The 21,914-nt window shown below is 39.5% G+C and overlaps 2 protein-coding genes across 3 annotated transcripts in view; both read right to left on the bottom strand.

Moving 5' to 3' along the window:
• Positions 1–6,508: 6,508 nt before the first annotated feature.
• Positions 6,509–10,371, bottom strand: spry1 (sprouty homolog 1, antagonist of FGF signaling (Drosophila)). Its single transcript, XM_028009221.1, has 2 exons — positions 9,713–10,371; positions 6,509–8,497 (listed from the first exon to the last, which is right to left on the bottom strand). Exon 2 carries the CDS (start codon positions 8,445–8,447, stop codon positions 7,371–7,373), a length of 1,077 nt encoding a protein of 358 aa, XP_027865022.1. The 5' UTR covers positions 8,448–8,497; positions 9,713–10,371; the 3' UTR covers positions 6,509–7,370.
• Positions 10,372–13,609: 3,238 nt separating this feature from the next.
• The window catches only part of afg2a (AAA ATPase AFG2A), a 114,126-nt gene continuing 105,821 nt past the window's right edge, over positions 13,610–21,914 (bottom strand). For both annotated transcript variants that reach the window (XM_028008746.1, XM_028008745.1), the window contains exon 16: positions 13,610–13,925. In XM_028008746.1, the coding sequence (XP_027864547.1) occupies positions 13,746–13,925 (180 nt within the window). In that variant the 3' untranslated portion in view covers positions 13,610–13,745. The remainder of the gene's footprint in view (positions 13,926–21,914) is intronic.

The following is a 21,914-nucleotide window of genomic DNA, read 5'->3' as shown; positions in this document are numbered from 1 at the left end:
ATGTGATCAATTGTAATTTTGTCCAAATACAAAGTTGTTATTTGAAAAATACATCAGTAGTATTGTTCCTTAGGGGTTATCTGATGTCACAATATGTTTTTTACTTGCAAGAGTCGTCTACAGTAGAAGGAGGGACCGGGTCGGTTCTCATGCTTTTTGTCCATATTGTATTTAACAAAAATAATTTCTTGCATTTGCAGCTGATGGCCAGTAGTTGATGGTATATTTTATGATGCATTAGTGTCCACTTCAGTGTTCTGTGTGCATTTATAACGTAAAAATCCACAGGCAGCACAAGAAAATGGCTTTCAGATAGCTGTCCACTGTAGTGACCACTATGCATGAAAGGGTTAAGAAGGAAATGATTCACAGATTTTTTTCCTTTTCTACCATTTATCTAAAAAATTTGAAAGTTTTCATGTGCATTTTGTATAGATTTTTTCATTCATTCCCCGCAAAACTGCTCAAGCAGAATTAAATTGCATGTGAAGCATTTATGAACAGCAGTCTTTTCTGTTTTCACGAGTGAAGTGTCCCCACAACATGATTCTACCACCACTGGGTTTGATGGTGTAATCAGGATAACACGTAGTTAGTTTTCTGCCACATAAATCTGCTTACTTTTAGGCTTTGATTTTGCATTTTAACATTTTACATTTTAACATTTTTATTTTATTTGTTTTTACATTTTTACATTTTGATTTTACATTTTAACTTTGGTCTCATCTTAGCAAATTCTTCAACACAGTTGTTTTGTTCTTCACATAACTTGTGACAAACAGAAACATGTTACAGGTTTTCTGTAACAATGTCAACGTTTCGTTCTTTTCTTTTTTTACCATTTTTGAATAAGGCAGCCATTTTTGCCCATTAATCCATATGCAGAAAACATGTTTAGAGCTACAAATGTTTCATGACCTTTTATTAAAAGACAACTTGAAATTCTTTAATAAATATCTACTATTTATTAAAGTAGATAATATTCCTATATTTCCACATATAGGAAATTTGTGGTCATTTTTATTGAACCACCATTTTATTTCTGTTTCTTTGATTTTAAAACAAAGGGGAAAAATGTTTCCAACACGATGACAAAAAGTAAAAAGTAAATAAATGTAAGCAATTGTGTTATTATATTATGGAGATTCAATGCAGGATTTATTCCATGCAAAAAACTAAAAAACTGCAAAAGAAAATTTTTTTCAGTACTATATATATATATATATTTTTTTTTTTTAAATCATTGGTTCTATACTATTTTATACCAATATCAAGGCTGCAGATTGGAGACCCGTGTTGTAGGTCATTACACCTGAGTTGTGGATCTCTGCAGTTCCTCCAGAGTAACCTTGGGCCTCTTGGCTGCTTCCCTAATTAAAATCAAATTCAAATTCAAACATACTTTATGTATCTCAAAGGGAAATTAAAGGTATCCTCGCAGGTTCTCTTTCCATCTTCAGATGATGGATTGAACAGTGCTCCATACTGTTTTAATAACTTGAGCAGGCTTTAGGATTCTCCCTGACCTCTCCGCTGCGTTCCTTGGTCTTCTACATGCTGTTTGTTTACTAATATCCTCTAACGAACCTCCAAGACCAGAAACAGAACAGCTGTACACATGCATCCCACATTTCTGGAATTTTTTTTTTGAAAGAATGTTTGAAAGTCATGAATTATTTTACTTCTACAACTATGAGTTGGTCTGTAACATAAACTACTAATAAAAAACCCTGAAGTTTGTTGTTGTAATCTGTCAAACTGTGGAAAAGTGTGTGAATACCAAAAGGCACTGTATCTTTTCAGCAATTGTTCACACATTTAGGGATCAGAGCCAGGAACTTGAATGCTGCTGTTTACAACAATAAGGCCGACTGATTGAGTTAGCTTACAGCTACCCAGCTGAGAATTGGCAAAGACATTTGTTACATCAACTTTGCAGACATTTTGAGTCAATAAATGTGATGAAACAGGAGCAGTTGATGAACAGCAAAGACAACGTTCAATTAATTACCAAAGGATCTCTGTAAATGATTGCTGAGGGTTGTGTGCTGTAGTGTTGATCTTCTCTCTCTGTGATTACCATTTGGTCCTTCTGGTCTTTGTTCAGGAAACTGACCCACAATCAGATGCTTTAGAGACTCAGGCCCTGGTGAAACACTTCCATCCTAAATAGCCCTTGACACCTGATACAACAGCAGTTTGTTCCTGAAGGCTGTTTAAGGTTCCAGCGGAGAGAAAAGGCTGCGTAAATAACTGTTTGTCCTCTCACATGCTGATGAACAGGAAGCAGCTGGAAGCTAATTGTTGTTTTGGGCTTGTGATGAACCTAAAAATATACTCACAGTTTGAACCATTGCACTGCAAGGTTTTTATGGAAACTTTACATAAAACTTTTCCTAATTAATTCCTAATTTTTAATCATTAGACATGCACAAGAATTTATTGCAGTTGTAATGATAAAACTTTTATTTACAAGTAATGCTTTTTTGAGAATCAAAAACAGATCTGTCTACTTGTTTTTAGTTTTATATCATAAAAAATTCTATTTTTGCATTCGTCTCCCATCGTTCCTTACATCTAAGCAACTGCGTACCCATAACCATATTTCTCCATGGAAACAGTTGACCACTATGCACTTCTTATATGAACTAAACAAAGCTCTGTGTCATAGATTTTGCTTTGAGAGTTATTTCTAATCAAGTAGTTCAAGGTTTAAGCCCTAGGTCAGAGTCACCACCTTCTCAACAGTTCATACTCCTATTCCATACCTGCGAGGAAACTGATTTCCTCTGATGAACCATTGTGCATCATTTATTTCTCTTGGTAGAATATTTTGCTTATTACTTTCCGACAATTGCGTATTACAACATATTTCCACTAGTTGTGGTTGCAACCACTATGTGACTCTCATGAAATATGACAGATTGTCACCACTCATCCCACCCAAGTAACTGAACGATCTCTGGTTGGTAAATAATATTTATTGAAGCCACATAACCATATTTTCCTACAATTATATATGACTAAAATTAAAATTTTAATTTGAAAAAATTACTTTAAATTGTCAGTTGTTAAGGCAGGCTTAAAATGACACACCATTAGTATGACACACCCCATGGCAGACTGCCGCATGTCCAAAAATACAAAGTGGTGAAGAGAAAGAGTGCCAGAACATGTATTAGAATGTATGAATCCTTGTAAAGTATCAATAAACTCTTATTTATCTGGTTGTTAATGAAGATGTAGTGTAATCTTGCTGTTCACCAGGATTAAGTCAGATTCTGCAGATATGTAGGAAAGCATCAATGTAGAAAATGTATTTAGCAATAACCATTTATAGAAACGTCTTACTGGAGGTCTTACAGTGAAGCAAGACCAAACACAGGAGAGATTTTAAGTCTGCTTTAAATCAAAATAGTTCTTCATTGATGTCAAAATCAAGCTGACTAAAAAGGAAAAATTCCTTTTAAACTGACAGAGGCGTAGACTTGTTAGGGAATAAAAAATGTTCTTCTTCTTTATTATGATAATAATATTTGACAGAACTGACTCTCTGTAGTTTTGGGGAATTTTTTGGCATCGTTGAAAGGTTTTGTGGGGGCTCATTGATCTTATGTAAATCCTTAAAATGGAAGCTATAAGGCGAAGATAAGTTTTGGTAATGTTTATAATTTTGGTCTTTCATCTGGTGGCGTGCAGAGCATTTATTTCTGATGTTTGAAAGTAGATTAACTTTTATCAGGACCTGTACCGGAAATAAAATCCTTACCCAACATTCCTCAAACTTCATGCGACGTGTTCCTCGCCCACAATAGAGCAGGATATCTGAGTAGATAACTTTCATAAACTTTGGTCTAAAAAAAAACAGCCTTTCCTGTTAAAACCCCTCCGCCTTCTTGTATTTTTTTTGTTTTGTTTTTTTATCATGATTACAAATTTCTATTTATACGCTGTGAGGGGAAATAATGAAAACCAGATGAGCGTGGGGAGGAAAGCTGAAGTAGGCCTTTTTGGTGATGAATGTTGTGGAAGGCGATGACTGTTTATATCCTGCCTTGCCAGCAGAGATGCCCTGGCTAAGAAAAGGACTCCCCCGGTGAGGATGTGTGGACTGGAGGTTCCATCGTGACTCATTTGGTAGTCATGCATGTTTGTACTTTGGTAGGCCCCCTAAAAAAACCCTAAAGCTGCAGTAATGGATCAGCCAAAGCTGACAGCATTACGTGGGCGTGTAGAGCTGCCAAATGTACTCTGAAACAAGTGCAAAAAGGAGGAAAAAGGGGGGCGATGTCACTGTTTGAGTCACATTTCAGTTTTTCACATACAGTGGAGACAATAAGTACTGAACAACTTCAGCTTCTTAACAAGTTTTTAAATGTTTCCTTTGTTCTTCCTTAAATTATATAATGCCTGAGCCATATTCTCAAAGACTGTCCCGCACCATAATATTCCCAATATTAGTACACTTTTGGGTAATGTGTGGTGCCAGGATGAACATCCAAATCAATTTTGGTCTCATCTGACCAGACTATGTTCTCCCACTATTGCTGTATTGTTTAAGTCAGCAGCTTAAGTAATTTGAACATGTTTTTTTCTTCAGTGGTTGAGTCTTGAGCAGTGAAAGTGCACAAAACTCACTGAGGTGAGTATATTGACATGTTCCAATTATGTTTTGAGGTCTTTCTAAAGCTCTCCATGAGTGCTTCTTGAGTCCAGGCAACTCTCCTGATTATTCATTTTGCAAGGAACACCGAATCCTCGCTAGATTGTGGTTAAATATTCTTCCCAATTCCAGCTTATGAATTTAACAATGCTCTCTTCAAACATTTATACTCTTAGAAGCACACATATTAGCAGTTCAAATGGTTATATAAATACAACCTATTATGAAAATCATCTAGTGTGATATCTTGGTGATTAAAAACCCTGTTAATTTATACAGGTTGTTTTTTCTACATACTAGTCAGTAAATAATAGTTTCTTGTTCTATAGTGTTCAAGAGTTCTTCTTTTTATTCTATTTTACTACACGCAACCTACTTTATGTTTTTAATTATTTTCATATTCAGTAAGTATGGATTACATAGGTTGTTACCAACATACGGGGTGAGTTTGGAACATATTTACTGAGAAAAATGTTTAGTATTTATTTTCCCTGATGTTGCAAACTCTTACTCCTTAGACTTCACAGCTGACCTGATTAAAGATTTTAAAATAAGTATTGTTTTCACTTAGGTTGGAAAATGCTATGTAAAGACTTGACTTCCTGTCTACTGACTCCTGAGTACAGTTTAGATCTCCTCCATACACCCCCAACCCTAAATCCGTAGAGGAACTACAGTGAAACCTGAAAAAAAAAGAAAAAGAAAAAAGAGGCCTCCTATTGTTTGCTATCACCCAGAAGCCAGGAGCAAATGGGGGGCTCAAATTACCAGACTGAAAGGTAGCAGGAAATTGACAAATCGCTAATCCACTCTTTAACTATTCAAGGCAACAAAAGGTACATTCCACCAAAAGCGCAATGAGGAGAGAAGGGCCCATTTGGGGAGGGTGGATTTGAGTCTGAGCAACAAAACAAGACACTTCCTGTCTACTTGGGTTTTAGTTTCAAGAAGAACCATTTATTTCTAAAGTGCTGAATCCAAAGATCCCCAGACATGTTTCATGTAGGGCAACATCGCCACCATGTCGCAAATCCAGCTGGAGGACATTTCTGTTCTGTTCCCAGAGGAATTTCCAGGGTGAAGTGTACGCTTCCCAAACTGCTGTTGCTTCTTCCTGACCAACCAACACTCAAAGTGATGATCTCATCCCCTAGGGGCCCGGAGGTGCAGAAGTGTGTGGGTGTCAGTTAGTAGCTGTGGGGGCTGGAGGGGTCAACGGACTTCCAAAGTGATAAATTCACTGACAAAAAAAAAAAAAAAACAGGAGTAGGGGGGTGCTTGGGTCTGGGTGGTGGCTGGACTGGCTCCTGTCGTTGCCTTTAGTGCAGGAACCGTGCCATAAAAGCAAAGCATTGATAGCCTGGGTTTATTATCTTTGAACAGGTGGCTCCAGCTACTTGTAATGGTCGCTCTTATTCCTGCAAGGCCTTCCTGCAACGTGGAGACCATTTGGGAAATTGGGAATAGCCCAATATAGCTGCACTAAAGTTTCGGGAATAAACTACAGAGCATAGTTTCGTGGTGACTCGTTTGGCTGGTGTAAGTGACCCACATAGTTTTTGTAAAAGAATAATGTAGAGATGCTAAGCTAATCATTTTAGTGACCTGTGCCGTTTAAATTTCAAGCCTGCTGTGGAGAATCACATCAAAAAACCTTTCTGAGAATGTCAACAGTTGCTTTCAAGTTGCAAGATGTTTGTGCATGTTGCTCTTGTTTTGCCAGAAATCCCCCTCACAAAAACACACGCGCACGCACACCCCCGCATGCACACACACGAACACAAATGCAGAAAACTTCTCCAGTTACAAGTCCCATCTTCTCAATCAAGACACCACACAGCACCATATTTTTCATTAATTAATATATTTTCTGCATTAAAGTTAACATAGTTTTCTTTTGTGCCACCCTTTAATTTTCAGTAAGTATTTTTGATATTTTGTTATATTCAGACATGAGTAAATTTAAGACTGTCTCTTGCAATAAATATCATAAAATAATAGAGCTTCACATAATAAATATTTTTTTACAACAAAAAAAATGTTTGACAGACATTTTTTTTCTTTCTTTTTTTTTAAAATAGCCAAAATTCCTCTTACGGAGCATACAATTTACACAAATAAAAATGAAACATGGGAAAATGCCACAGAATGAGTGTGAACAGTCCAGATGGGTGGAAGGAGAAACATATCCAAGTGGAGAATACTATGAGATGGATGTGCTTTTGTTAATGCAACACAAGCAGAGGAGCCACGGCTTTACTGTGGCAGCAACAAACCTGTCTGCTACGAACACCAGGTAACAGCTACATAATCGCCCTAAAACAGATCGTCCTTCACAGATTTGGTGGGAGGCAGCCCCCAACAGGCACAGGCCGGAAGAAACTGCCAGCCTCAAACGGAAGAAGCACTTTTTTCATTTTTAATTAGAATAAAAAAATAGTGTTATTCAGGGAGCTGGGGGACAGACAGAGAAAGAATTAAGACAAACACTGGTCTGTAAAAACATGGTCCTGATCCAGAGAAAAGCAAAAAAATGAAAAATAATTGAGTGGTTTTCGTTACTCCTTTGTAGCTCCTTCGTGTTCTGCAGCCAGAAGAGGAGTCATGTGGGAGGTGCTTGATAAACATTAATCTGTGACTGTCATTGTTTTTACTGTCATCATATGATCCACATCGGGAGCGTCCTGCGCGCACTCACAGGAAGCGATCAGGAAGGTTTCTCCTGGCTCTGTGGGGCCCAGCTCTCCAGTTTACAATACACAGTGTTGGAGTTCTTGCAGCGACAGCCGGGCCTGTTGACCCGGTCATAGCAGCCCTGGCACGCCTTCAGACAGCCCTTGACAGGTGGGTAGCATAGCAGACAGGGGAAGAGTACCGACATTAATCCCATGCACAGGAAGCGGGAGCAGCAGTGGGAGCGCGACAGCGAGCAGGGGTGGTCAGCGCATGAGTCCCCCTCGTCATCATTGGAGCAGTGGTAGAAGATGCCTTTGACCAGGCACATGCACGTGCCGTGCTCCAGCGCACTCTCCGCCGAGCACAGGCACTGGCCGTTGCAGGCCAGACACGAGGGCAGGCTCCTGGGGGCCGTGCAGTCGCTGCACTTGCACTTCCCACAGCGCTCGCAGATGAACTGGTGGCCGGCAGCGGCGGCCGCGACCCCAAAGTCCGATTTCCCTTTGGTCGGGGGCTTGAGCGGAGCCTCCGGGGGCGGCTGGTGGAGGTGAGGTCCTTGCTGCGGCTGTAGCAGAGGTTTGGGTTTGGGCTGAGTCCGAATGGGTCGCTCTGCCCGGTGGTGGTGCTGCAAGCCCACACCGGGTCTCATTGGGGGGGAGCGTGTGAGGAGTCCCTGCTCAGAGGAGGCGCTGCTGTTGCTCCCCGAGCTGGCAGCACTTCCCGTGCTGGTGGAGCGGCTGAGTGCCGGGGCCCGGGGGCCTCCATACTGCGGCCCCGAGGCCACCACCACCACGCCACCCCCACCGTGATGGTGGTGACCCGACGGCTGGCGCTCATAGTTGTTGTTCACATTGACGAGGATGACCTCATGGGTCCTTTCTTGCTTATCCTGGGGCCTGGGGGCCACACGGGGTGCTGGGGGCCTCCGAGCCACTGAGGGCCCCTCTGTGTACTCATTGCTGGAGCGGATGGCCTTGATTTGTTCCAGGGAGAGAATGGCGGCATGCTGGAGCTCCTGCTCGTAATCCGACCTCTGCCGGGTGTCGAGGGAAGGCTGCTGGATCACCACTAATGATCCGGCGGGGCCATGTTGACTTTGGAGCTCCATCTGGGGGGATCACCACTTCCGACATTCACCGTGGACATGCATTGGAAAACCTGTCCGGAAAAGGGACCAGGGAGAGACAAAGGACAGAGGAGATGCGATCAGATTGAGCTCACACTAGAAAACACACAGTGCCCTTATGGAAGAAGGGCAAAACACATTTCTAAGGAGTTTTCTGGTTACCGAAACACAGTGCTGTCATCTTATTATCATTATTACCAAATTGCATCATAAAAACAGGATTAAATCATGTCAAGTTCATATTTCTCCTTTACACAGTCCTTAACTTCTGATCCGGTGAAGTGAGGAGGGAAAGTTGAGTATTAACGAGACTTTTTGAGACTTTTCTTCCCAACACACACAGATCCAAACTTCAACAGGTCCTACAAACACTTCCCCTCCTCATTTACATTTCTATGACTAGTTAACATTTAAATGCAGCGCAGCGACGAAATGAGGACACGATCCAAGGGAACTAAATGAGCTGCCTCACTTAGTATTCTATTACAACACCGAGGAGAAGCTCAGAGACATGGGGGGCAAAACTACAGCATTGGGAATAAATAAGGTCAGGGCAAATTCACTCTGTTTGGGAGGGATGAAGGGTTAAAATGTGTTCTGGCAAAGCAGATTTTGGGAGTTATTATAGTGCAAATATTTCCCCTGATGTGCATGTTTACACCATAAATACGGGCAGGAATTTGAGTTTTAGCCTTCAGGGTGTTCTGAAGCAAACGTCAACCTGCAGGAGGCCGAAAGGCAGCAGGACTGACACAAAAACACATAAAGCCTTTCTGTCTGCTTAACTCAACACACTAAAAAGATCGATTTTTGGCTGTTTGGCAAATAAACAGACTCTTTCATGGTCTGTTCTCCTGCGTGAATTCGCGCACCTCGTTTGGATGATCAACGCAAAGCGCGTTTATCTGAGCAGGAAGGAGAGATAAAAACGGGATCCCGTGGAAAACACTCGGGAGTCAAGAGATCGGGACGCTTCCAGAGACACGGAGGAACTTATGAATGAAAACAACCGCCGTGGGTGGGGGAGGGGTGTTTATTACAGTGCAGTCACGGAGCGACACGGGCATGGAGATCCATCAACCAAAAACACCGTGAAAATGTTACGGAAAGTCCGGGCATTCGTGCGCAACTGTGCCTGGACGTTCAGACCGGAGCCCAGCGTGTTTCCTGGGCTTTAATCGACCAACAAATAACCGAAAACGCAAAACAAATGACAAAAAAAAAAAACCCGACAGGAGAGCGCTTACCTATAAGCAAGCATCCATAACGTGGAATCCATCAACCAAACAATTTAGCAAAACTCCATCCAACAGGAAAAGGTCAATGTCCAAGCGCGGACTGCGAGGTCTAACGCATAACATTGAGTTTGATAATCCAAGCTCGAAAGTATCCCTTTAACTGCGTTATTCCTTTTGTTTTCGGTGTCTGCGTGGAGAAAAGGTTCAGCGCTGGGTGCGCATGCATAAATCCACGGCGGAGCTCTGATGAAGAAAAGACACAAGTCACCCGTTGGGAGCTGCTACGCACTTGTGGAGGCCGATCTGTAAATGCGAGTTAAAGGAGTTCCGTTGGCAGAGTTGCAGAGACGGAGGGGAAAAAAAATACGTCCAGGAGGAATGAGAGCTTATATCCAACCCTGCTGGGAGCACCGACTGCGTTCTGTCCTTTAGTTCTAGTTCAATCTGCGCGGCGGTGCGGAGGAAGGAGCAGGAAAAACAAAACGCTGCGTCCGCCGTGCGCTCCCTCCAGCTCAGTGGGCCTGTTCTGCACTGAATGAATGGGAACGAAGCGCTCTGTGTTTGCTCCACAAGCCAACTCCCATTGGCCATTCACGGCTCTGAAAAAGGATACACCGCATCCGCTCCTGATTCATTGGGCAGATGTGGAAGGCCGGCCGATGGAGAGAGAGGGCGCGCTGAGTTAAGGTGGAACGGGTTTTCCATTCTGAGCTGAGGAGGAAGAGGAGGAGGAGGAGGAGGACCAGGCAGCGGCAGAAACAACTACTTTCCGATTGTTATGATTAATGACATGAATGAGGTTAATATGACTAATAGTTATGTAATGAGCGCCCCGGGTGGTTTATTTATATCATCTTTCTGCTAATATTTGCTGCATAATTGACTTTTTTTTTTAGAACTTTTGTACCAGCTCTGGCATTTTTAAAAATTTGTAGTTCTATTACATACAGAGTGATATTAAACTTTCATTTCTGTTCATTTTTACGTTAATTGCTTACAAACTAATGAAATACCAAGATGCAAAAGTGAAAATATTACAAAAATGATTACAGAAACAATTTTTCAGGTTAAGAAGTAGTCCGCTCACAGATGCTGCTAATTCAAGGCACGTTAATAGACAATTGTGTGGAAGGAAAAAAGTGTAATGTATTTAAAAAGGGGTTTTTGGTAATGTAACTACTGTGAAAACATATTGGTTCAAAAGATATTTTCCCTTCTTTTTTTTGACTTATGTTCATCATAATGCTATGGTTTGAATAAACATTTGCATTTAAATAGATTTTAAAATTGAACAAATGTTATTTTTGATGTTCGAAATTATAATTAAGATTAGCTGTAATTCCTGATACAATAGCTACAGTAGTATCTGTCAATATTTACATATAAGATCCATTTAGGTGGAAAATGGGCTGAAAATTTGCTGTTGATGGGATTCTCCATAGGATATATAACATTTTTACTATAAAATATTTTCCAACAGAGTAGCTGAAGCATATTGTGATTACAAACGAAATCATTTGGTGTATTTTTAGAGATTAATTGAGTGAGTTTATGTCCATTTTAAGGTCAGTGAGATTCATATTGGTTGCCCTGTGCTGTCTTGATTTGCATATTGGTTTTTTTTATCTTAATAGATACCATTACTAGAACCAAAATGAACACCTATTTGGGTAGCTTAACAAAACTTTGTAGTGATTCTTTTATTCAGAAAACCTTGCTTCCTGGCAAACTTCTACATGTTCCCAAGTCAAATTAGCCTCTCACAATATGGCGGACACGCTCATGTATGTTTGAAAGAAAGCACAATGCTATGTCTACTCTTCTTTGTCTGTGACTGGGATACTCAGAGATGGAGTAGATACTCCATTTCTTAGAAACATAACAATTATGGCTAAGAAAGAGGGTCAGCTTGAGCCCACTGCCTCTTGTGATGTCATCAACCCAAATATACAAAAGCTGCAATCTATATTTTCTTTTTCGGACTATTTAAAAAAAAAGAAAAGAAAAACTTTGCACTTCGTCAGGTCTCACATTGAGACTTCCACAAATCCACATTCAATCTCCCAGTCATAGTTTTCACTGTCACTTTTCTCTTTAAACAGCTCCGACTTCATTTGCGTGACTTTCCCAACAGATTTATGGAGGAACACATCAACAGGATGTCTTCTGAACTCCCTAGAATGTTCCCATTGCGTATTCATGCATGGCATCAGAGGAAATGAAATGCGTGGCGGCGAGTTTTATGCATCATGCTGAAGTTCCGTTAATGTGTTGATGTATTTTTTCTTGCATGAGGCGGAAACGGGTTAGTCTGAGACCACCTTAAGAAAAAAAAGGCAGCCCTGCAGCCAGGGGGAAAGACTCTGCCCCCCTCTGCGCCTCTCAGCTGCCACCAGCCCCCTCCCCTCGCTCCTCTGTTCCTGACTGTCTGCTTTGATTGGTGTCGCGGATGCGCTACATCCGGATCCATGAGAAAAGGAAGTTCAATACAAAGTCAATATATCCCATTCAAATGGAAAAATCAGTAGATGGATGACCCCAGGCGCCAATTCGGGTCAGCAAATGCTTGGGGGAAAAAAAACAAAAGAAAAAACATAAAAATATCTATAGGCTTTAAGCTGAGAGTTGAAGCGAGTTTGTGGCGCAGTAATGAGTGGATGTAAAAGTCCAACCTCTTGGTGATACTGCAAATCCCGCGACAGATGGCCGCCTGGATCCCCACTCTTAGTGGTCGGAAGTGCGGACGGAAATCTCACGATTACAGCAATTAGCCTATTTTCCACGTATGGATGAGATGAATATACCAGCCGTGACCGTTTTTCTCCCCCGTGGATTCTGATCTGCAGCTTCACGAAGTAAAGTTTAGGAAGCAGAAACGCACCACAAAGTTTAAGCAGGTTATTTTTTAAATTAAATGCATTAAATAACTGCGTGTGAACACTTAAATCTAAAAAAGATTCTGTATATCTTTTTATCTTTTATATATATATATATATAAAATTCCCTTCTCACCCACCGCGGGTGGTTCTTATGCTCTGAGCTCGGGTCCTCTACCAGAGGCCTGGGAGCTTGAGGGTCCTGCGCAGTATCTTGGCTGTGCCAAGGACTGCACATTTCTGGATGTGCAGTCCTTGTATATATATATATATATATATATATATATATATATATATATATATATATATATATATATATATATAAAGGATGTTGTACAATACAGGATATTTTATATTCTATTCCATTTATTGGGAATGTATAGGGAACAAACTTTGCCTACTTTAAAGAATATACTTTATGTGGATTTCATGTAACAGACCAACATAAAGTGGTGAAAAGAAAGGACGTATTTTAGTAGTAGGAGTTACATGCGTTTGTGTTCAGACCCCCATATCAAAACTTTAGAGAACTGCATTACGTTTCACTTACAGTGCAGTACTTCTTTGTAAAGTACTTTGTGATTTTAGTCTGTGAACACTCTGATATAAATAAACTTTATTTACTTATGGTAGCAGCTTTTGTACATCTAGAGGCTAAAAGTTTGTCCATTGTTTATTAACAATTCAATAACAAATTTTTAAGCCTCACCACAGATTCTCAATTGCATCTCAGTCTGGATTTTCACTGGGCCATTCTAACGCTTGTATGTGCTTTGATCAAATGTAAGTGACACAAATGCTATTGCAAGAGACACTTTTCAGATTATATGAAAAATTGTGAAAACTATGCTTTTTTCCCCTCTAACTGCACTGCTATGTACTACCTTGTCTATAAGATAAAATCACAATAAAAAGCCCTGAAGTACTTTTGCAAGTTACTATACTCTTAAGTACTATACAGCATGGAATTTTGGAAATATTTTTCTTATCAAACATGAAACACAATTACACAAAAATATTGTCACAAAAACAGGATTTCAGCGTTCATGACAGTCACAAAATATCTAGTTTTATTTTGTGTCTATACATTTGGATCAAAATTCAATACATAGAATGCAAGTGAACATGTGTGCTACTGCAGTGTCAAAGAGTCCAAAGTGGCGTTGTCAGAAGAAACAGAAGCCGCTGTGCTGCTGCTGATAGCTGACGTACGACTGGACGAGCGAGTCGGGGATTCGAGGCTTCACTGTGTTCAGGGCACTTTCAAAGTGTCTGGCCTCAATGTGTGCAGCTTTGATGTCCTCCTGCAGGGCCAGGAGGGCGGCCTCTCTGCATACTGCTGTTATCTGGGACAGGAAACAGACACAGACATTCATCTGTCAGGCTGAGCGGTCAACTTCACCGCGTCATGTGATCGACTTCACAGCACAGAGCTGCGGTTTACACCAGGCATGGAGCTATAAAAGGCTGAGAAACAAAAACATCCAGTTAAATTTGCTCATATTAAAATCTAATACAATAATTTAATTGTATATTTATTAATTCAGATCTACATAAACAATATTCATTAGATGGATTCTCTAAGCGCACATCGCTTTGATTATCAGATGTAAAGATGGAATTAAAGAAAGAAACACGTCTTTGTCATCTTCATACATACCTGGATTTGAAAAAATTACAATTGCCTTCAGAAGCGGCCCTAATTAGAAAATAGACTAATAGACTAGACAACTCAAAGTGCTTTACATTACTGACACATTCACCAAACTGCACTCACTATTGTGACAGATTTACACAGCCATATGCAGAGTTGATGTTAAGTACCTCGCTGGCAAAATCCTTAAGTTAAATTGGTTATTTAAATAAATAGAAGAATAAAAAATCCTATTTTATTTTCATGAATATGAATTTACTTTTGCATGCCCAAAAATAGTCTTGTGTCTTTAGAAAACAGATCTGTAAATCATACCAGATTTGAAGTGTAAAATGGGTCTTTAAATTTAGCTAAAATTAAAGAAGAGGTACTTAATTTTAGGACTAATTATTAGGCTATTCTCAGCAAAAAGTCTCTAGATGTGTGAAGGTAGTACAGACAAAAATCCCAAGACTCACAGCAAAACATGCAGCAAAAGGTGTTTCTATTAAGTATCAACTGATTGAAAATTGTTTTTGTCTAACTTCACAATTATGCACCACTTTTAGGCTGGTCAATCCCAAAAAATTCCAATAAAATGCAATAAAGTTTTTGGCAATACTGAGGCAAAATGTTAAAAATGTAGTTCAGTATGACTATGAATGTATCTGTTTCTTATGCAGAAAGAGGCAATGTTGTGACAGCCTTTGGTTTTACAGCTTTTTGTCTTAAATGTAAAGCAGATACACCAAAGTGGTTGTTGATGAACAAAATTCTTTTATAAGTATCCTAAAATGATCCTCGAATGACATACTCAGCCATCCCTACCAGAGTCGGACTACGAACATGTAGGAGACAGGAAAAAACACTGTCAATTGTTAAAGCACATGACGATCAAGGCGTTTTTCCAAAGCTGGACAGTAAAGCAAAAAGAGATGGAGGTCTGAACGCGCTCAAGAATGCTCGCAGCATGCACGTCTCGGGACAGGTGCTTTGCAGATGTCAGGATGTGAGAGGCCTGTTTCCCCCTTTCTTCTGTTTCAAGCCAATGAGCTGCACGATTCAGGCAGGGTAAACACGCAGGGCCGGGTTAATTTTGTATAAGAGCTTCCCATCATTCAAGTCATTTAGGCCTGTCAGTAATAATGATGCAAAACAATGAGGCTATGCATCCCCGCCGCCTGTTTACAAATGCAGAGTGGCGACTGAGAGAGATGCCACATGTTGAACAATGAGAGTTCATAAAGTTTCCAGGCAACATCCACAAACAGGAACAGACAAACACTGCCGCACAATCAAACTGCAATTTCTTATTTATGCAGATGCTTCTGCAAGCGGCATTGGAGCGCATTTGACTGTTTTGTACCACGCCCATCAGGTTTAATAAAAAGTTATCTGAAATATACAAACGGTGTGTGAAAAACACACACAAGTCCTCACATTCATCCTGTTCTGCGAGGCCGATCAACAACTCAGTGTTTCCTGCTGAGTGTTTGCTCGTACGGACCTTAAAAAACACCAAGCCACAAAGGCAAACAGGACGAGCAAAGAGCCGGGCTGTTTGTAGATGTGAAGGCATTCCTGAACTCAGCCAAAAGCCCAGCATTACCTTGATACCCCTAAAGATGGGCCCCCCATGCTCCTGTGATGGAAAACTGGAGGAAGGGAGAAAACTGTAAATGCACAGAAATGGTAGGCGTGTGTGGGAGTGTGTGTATGTGTGTGTTGTCAGTGGCAAAGATTGCTGACTTGTGGCAGGCCAAATAAATTGCAGAACTCTCTATTTTAATGTTATTGCAATGCAGACTTCATTTTTCAGTCCTGTCATAAATTCTGTCAGCAATCACTTAAATATATGGGGCGGGCTGAAGCGATGCACTGCGCTGGCAGCTCTCCGGTGGGCGAACACCAAGCTCCTGCTGGTGGCACGCAACCAGTCATAAAGCAAAGCAAATCCCAAAAAAGTAATCAAGAGCCTCTCAGTTTGAAGGTAAAACCTGCTGAGTCATGATGAGGATAGAAGTTAAAGGCCAAGAGAAAATTTTGATGAGACAGCAAAAACCAAAGTAATACCTTGTACCCTAATGCTGCCATCATCCTACCAATTTACTGTAAACAGAAGTATCTTCAACATTTTCACTTATATATATATATACAGGGGTTGGACAATGAAACTGAAACAATAACTATATATACCGTAACTATATATATATATGAAACCGTAACTATATATATATATTTATTTATAACAGATTATAACAAAAGTCTTTGTCAGTCTATTTTCTCATATCTGACGTGAATCTAAGTATTTACAGAATTTCTACACAATCGTAAAAATTTCTAACTTTCTCAGATAGAAATTTAGAGAGTTCTGAGTTTTCATATTTCATTTTTATTTTGAATTTATTTAAAGTGTCTGAAATCCCTCCAACATTTCAAGATGGAAACAATAAACATGGATGGGGGGATGGATGGATGGATGGATGGATGGAGAGAAGGAGATGTTTCTGCAGAACAGGAAGTTGTTTCCTTCATTATCAGCTTCCGCATATAGGGTAGAAAACAGCAAAACCACAGGAAGTTCAGCAAAGTAACTGATAAATTTAAATACAAAAGATTTGGTTTTGCAAAGGCTGCTCCCTACTTCCCAGTGGGAACTCTTTAAATAATGCAAATCTGGCTAATTTAATGATATTTATAATATTTAATGAAAGTTTATATTCATTTAAACTATATAACTGAAGATCAGATGTTACTTTTCTTGCACCACAAATGTGAAAGAGTTGACCAGATATTTAGGCCCAATAGCTGCTTAGTTCAAGTTTAACTAATGACAAATGTGCCTAGCATGGTTTTTGGAAACGTTTCTATATTATCATCTAATTTATATCTTGTACTTTGGCTTGAATGTTGGAGTTTGGACACTGAAGTCATTTTAATGGGGTTATGAAATGAAACTGGGCTGATTTTCACTGCTCCAGCCAATAGGGAGCCACAACCCAGAATCCTGAATACAACAGCAGCCTTTATGCTCTGCTGGTCACTGGACTACAGTCACAGCTATACCCTACATCATGCTGCTTCACTACACACAGCAATACTGAGCTAAAAAGAAGACACTGGACACACAAAGTGATACATGGCAGCATGTTGAGGTCTGCGTGTGACGTCCTGTTGTTGCAAGATAAGACAACTCTCAACCAGAATGTATAAAACAAGAGAAAATAGTAGCAAAACATTCAACAGGAAATAAGGAAGAGTTTGAATGAAAATACTGTACAAACTCTCTTCTATCCTCTAATACCAGGTTCTAAAAACACCAAAATACATCTTCAAGCACACAGAAGATTCCACATTATTTATTAAACAATAATAAAACAGAAAAGCTGGGTTTAAGTAACTACGTACACTCTATGATTCAACTGTATGATTGACTCAATCTCAAACGAGGTTATAAAGTTTGAAGAAATTTGTTTCCATGCAGGTTGAGAATCTACCACAGCATTTCAATCAGGTTGAGGATTGGGCTTTGACTGGACCACTGAAACCCTTTGATTCTACTATTTCTCAACAAGTAATAAGAACAAGAGTTCTGGTTGTTTTGGAAGCTGTGGTTGCATAACAAGTTCAACTCATCACACACAACACAACAAATCAAATATCTAAGTGTACTTGAAATAAGGTAAAATTAACAAACAAGTAACTTTTCAGCAAGATATAGGAGCTTATTTTAGGTCAATGACTATTTTATGTTGATGAAATAATGCTTGTTCCACTAGGAGATTATTTCACTTATAAAAAGGGCAAAATATCTTAATATAAGTGAAATAATGTCCCAGTGGAACTACAGTAATACATTTTAAAATAAATATTGAGAAACTCTTCACTTGAAACAAGCTTCTAATATCTTGCTGAAATCATTTCAGCAAGATATAGAAATGTTACTTAAAATGTTACTTGTATGTTAGTCTTGACTCAGCACTCAAAAACTAGACCAAAAATACTTGGTAAGATTTTGTGCTTTTGCAGTGAACTCCTTCCTTACCGTGCTTAACAGATAAATGCATGATTTAGAGCCAAGTTTACTGTTCCAGAATCGTTTTGAAGCTTTAAGGTGAATCAGATGGAAAGTTTGGCAGCTATCTTAAATTTGTCAACATTTATCAAAAGCCTTTCTCTCTGTGGAAGGATGCGACTATGGAGCAGCGAAACTCCTGCTTTTTTACAGCTCTTCACATTCATAAGCCAAATGCATTTGATCAGAAGCACCTGGATTCTTCCTTCCCTACTAAATACTTATGAAGAAGCAAAGGTGTGCATAGTGTTTCAGCATTTCTAAGATTTAGTAATTTTTACTGCATTATGCTAGGTAAAACCCTAGAATTATTTGCAAGAAGACTGCAAATATGTATTTTTGCCTGCAATATTTTACCCGGAGGAGGTAAGAAGCTGCACCAGTTAGAGGACAACCTGTTCAGCATGACAAAAATAAATCCTTCTCAAGGTGGAATGAGAGGGGGAAAAGCTTGTGACTGCTGGCAGCACATACCAACGTTCTCAGGTCAAATCTGTCTGGCGTACTTTTCGCTTCCTACTTCAACAAAGGTGCTCAGTGAGTGTATCAGACGGCCTTAATGAAGGGCTTGTTAGCCAGGCTGCTGGCTGCAGATCCACTAGACTTGGAGTGTGTGTTTACTATCAATCCGCCCTTGTGTCTACGGTGGGCCACATCCACTCCTCCCGCAGCCCCTTTCTTGCGCACACAAACGGTTACATTTACAGGAGCGAGCTCCGACAACTCCCCCTCTGCTCTGCCTCCCACCAAAAACCTCTCCTCCATCACTCTACAAGTCCTTTACACATAACCTACAGTGCACACGCCCTGGCTGACACATAAAGAACTGCATGTGTGCAAACACTCATGCAATCATTTGCATTTGGTTTATTAATCCAAGTTTTGAAGGAAATCTTTACGCAACCATGCATGCATGCACAAACACAAACACATACTCCCCCTACAGCGGACTCTGCATGCACACGCTACATGCACATGTCAGCCTGCTTGCAAAGACTTGCATTCTTGGGAAGTGTTGAGTAAACACCTACATGTGTTCTTAGCAAAAAAATCAGTCATTCAACCCTCAGTAGTTGCAGCTAAAACACAGTTTTAAGATTAGAAACTATAAAACCACAGAAGAAGAAACATCCCATAATCAGATCTTTTGGTATAATCTCAGTTTGTGGAGTTTGCAGTACCGGAAATTACGGATATAATTTCTTTAATCAAGTGAATGTTCAAGGCATCGCCCTGAAACAACACTTTCCAAAATTATATTGATACAGGAAGACGTGAAAGAAAAACAGAAACGGATTATTTTGGCTTTAGTGGGGAACTTTAAGCTTTACATGGATCACTCTCCTAAAATATGCCCAAAGAGCAACATATTACCGCCATCCAGCATTTTAGTAAAATTAAAAAATTCAGGGATGTGTTGCATTCAGTTTTCAGAGAGGAAATTAAATAATACGTAAATCAAACAATGTTGGGGGTGGTGGAGCGCAGAGCCTGAAGCCTCGACCAGAAATAAAACATTTCATTCTTCAAAAAGGCTGAGAGGAAGTGTCTGCAGTGACATGCCTTGGCCAAGAGAAACAAGGCCTGACCACAACTCCATGTGAAACCTATTTAAGATTACAAGGCGAGTGAGAGGGGAGGTTAAAGAGAGGAGGTGAGGTTAAGCACAGAGGGAGGAGCGTCATGCGGGCGGGAGAGAACGGAAACATGGCACATGATCATAAATAGCAGAGTCGAGTGCCTGTGCCGTGGATGAACGTGAGCATGCTTGTGCTCCCAGCAGAGGAATTTAGGCTCTGCAAAGAAGTGTGATGATGAAATAGAGACCGTGTGAGCTTTCGTCACCGTATTAAAGCCCAGACAAAATGAGCAGAGGGAAAATATCTGATATTACAACAATAAATTATCCCTAGATGGATGTTTTTCTGTTTAAATAAGGCTAAACCGTAGTGTAAAACATCAAATGCCTGACACAAAAACATGTGGGAGTCTAAATTTCTGGATAATTAATATATCACTTCAGTAGAACCTGTTTGACAACATGAAGTAAGCAAAAATTGCAACACACCAAACCTGAAGACACATACTGTATCCAAACATTAGGAGGGATGCATGTGTGCATTTCAGCCTCAATGTATCATTTTGATCCTGGGTGAAATTAATTCCTAAAACTCACTTCATGTTATATAAGATTTTACTTTGGAAATGTAACAGTTAAAATATATATAATATACAGTCCAGCTTAATGATTTCTGGACTGGAATATTTGGCATGAAAGTGAAATTTCCCTCACATAAAAAAAATATAGAAGTTTGTTTCTCATCTCCATAGTTACTAGTATAGTTTCTAGAAAAACTGGAAGCATCAGGAGAAACTGTTGATGAAGGCTGTCTGCTACAGTTGCTGAACATCTTTGCTGAAACATGGCTGCTTATGGAAATAGAAGCAGCAAAAACTCAAGGTGTTTTGGCTCCTAGACAGCTGTTTTATTTTGTATTGCGATGTTTTGATCTTTCATCCTCACAATTAAAAATAAGGACAAAATTGTATCTATTATCCTGAGGATACAGTTAGAACTTAGTTTTTCAACTTTTAAAAAATGATAAATTGCAGAGGAACTGATTTCACGCAGAACCAGGTTAAAACAACTCAAATTTTGTCAATAAATACAATAAATATATAAGTACAAACAGTACAAAACAAAGAAAAGTACATCATAATTATATTATATAAAAAGTACAAAAGAATCATTAATACTAATGAAACTGACAGGTTTTATGCGTAAAGTCACCTGACTCTTGCTTGTGTTTTGATACCTTTGTGGGGTAACACCATGTCCACTTGTGATTTATGAATGGCCAATGGGAGGTCAGAGGTCAAATTTGCAGGTTTTTAGATTGAAATGTTGTGTGAAAGAGGCTTATGCGTTCCCCCTACCACAGATTAGGCCTTATTACAACATCTCTTAGCATAAGCTTTCCAATACGTACAAATAAGTTAGCCACAGTCTGTATGTCAATAATATCTATGGAAAAAAGACGGATGTAGCAATGTTGGAACAAACTCCCTGAAAACCTGAGATGTGCTAAAACCTTTGGATCTTTTAAACTAAAACAGAAATATAATAATTTACTACAGCTTTCTCACAACAATATTTTATTTAATGTTTATGTAAGCTCTTTCAAATCTACAGATTACTGTTTCTTACTTCTTATACGATGGGTTTATGATGCTACATAAATAAACCATCTTTGTCTAGGGGTCACAACAGGCAAAATCAAGTACCCCAAACTTTAATTTATCTATTTCTAGGAATCGTTGCAGCTGGTTAGGAGCTGAAGTTTGCTGTAAACCAGCAGTGTTGTATAGTTCTGAGTTATACAACTGACACCTCTGACCAGATTGGAGTATGATTCAACTCATATTACCAAATAAAAATTAGTATGTAAAGTACAAAACAATAATTGAATACTAATTATTATTGAAGTTGTTTTTCATTTATAAAAATGCTGGAAGAGCATACTTTCTGTTTAAAACTGCTCATTAACTTCTATATGAGGGATTCAGGTGTTGTTCCACCAGACCCTCAGGGAATTTTTGTTTTGGAAAGAGCCATGTGGGATCGCA

Source organism: Xiphophorus couchianus, chromosome 23, assembly GCF_001444195.1.
Source record: "Xiphophorus couchianus chromosome 23, X_couchianus-1.0, whole genome shotgun sequence".
In the NCBI taxonomy this organism is placed as follows: domain Eukaryota; kingdom Metazoa; phylum Chordata; class Actinopteri; order Cyprinodontiformes; family Poeciliidae; genus Xiphophorus; species Xiphophorus couchianus.
Note: the sequence above shows the minus strand (reverse complement) of the source record. Positions and strands in the feature narration are given on the sequence as shown.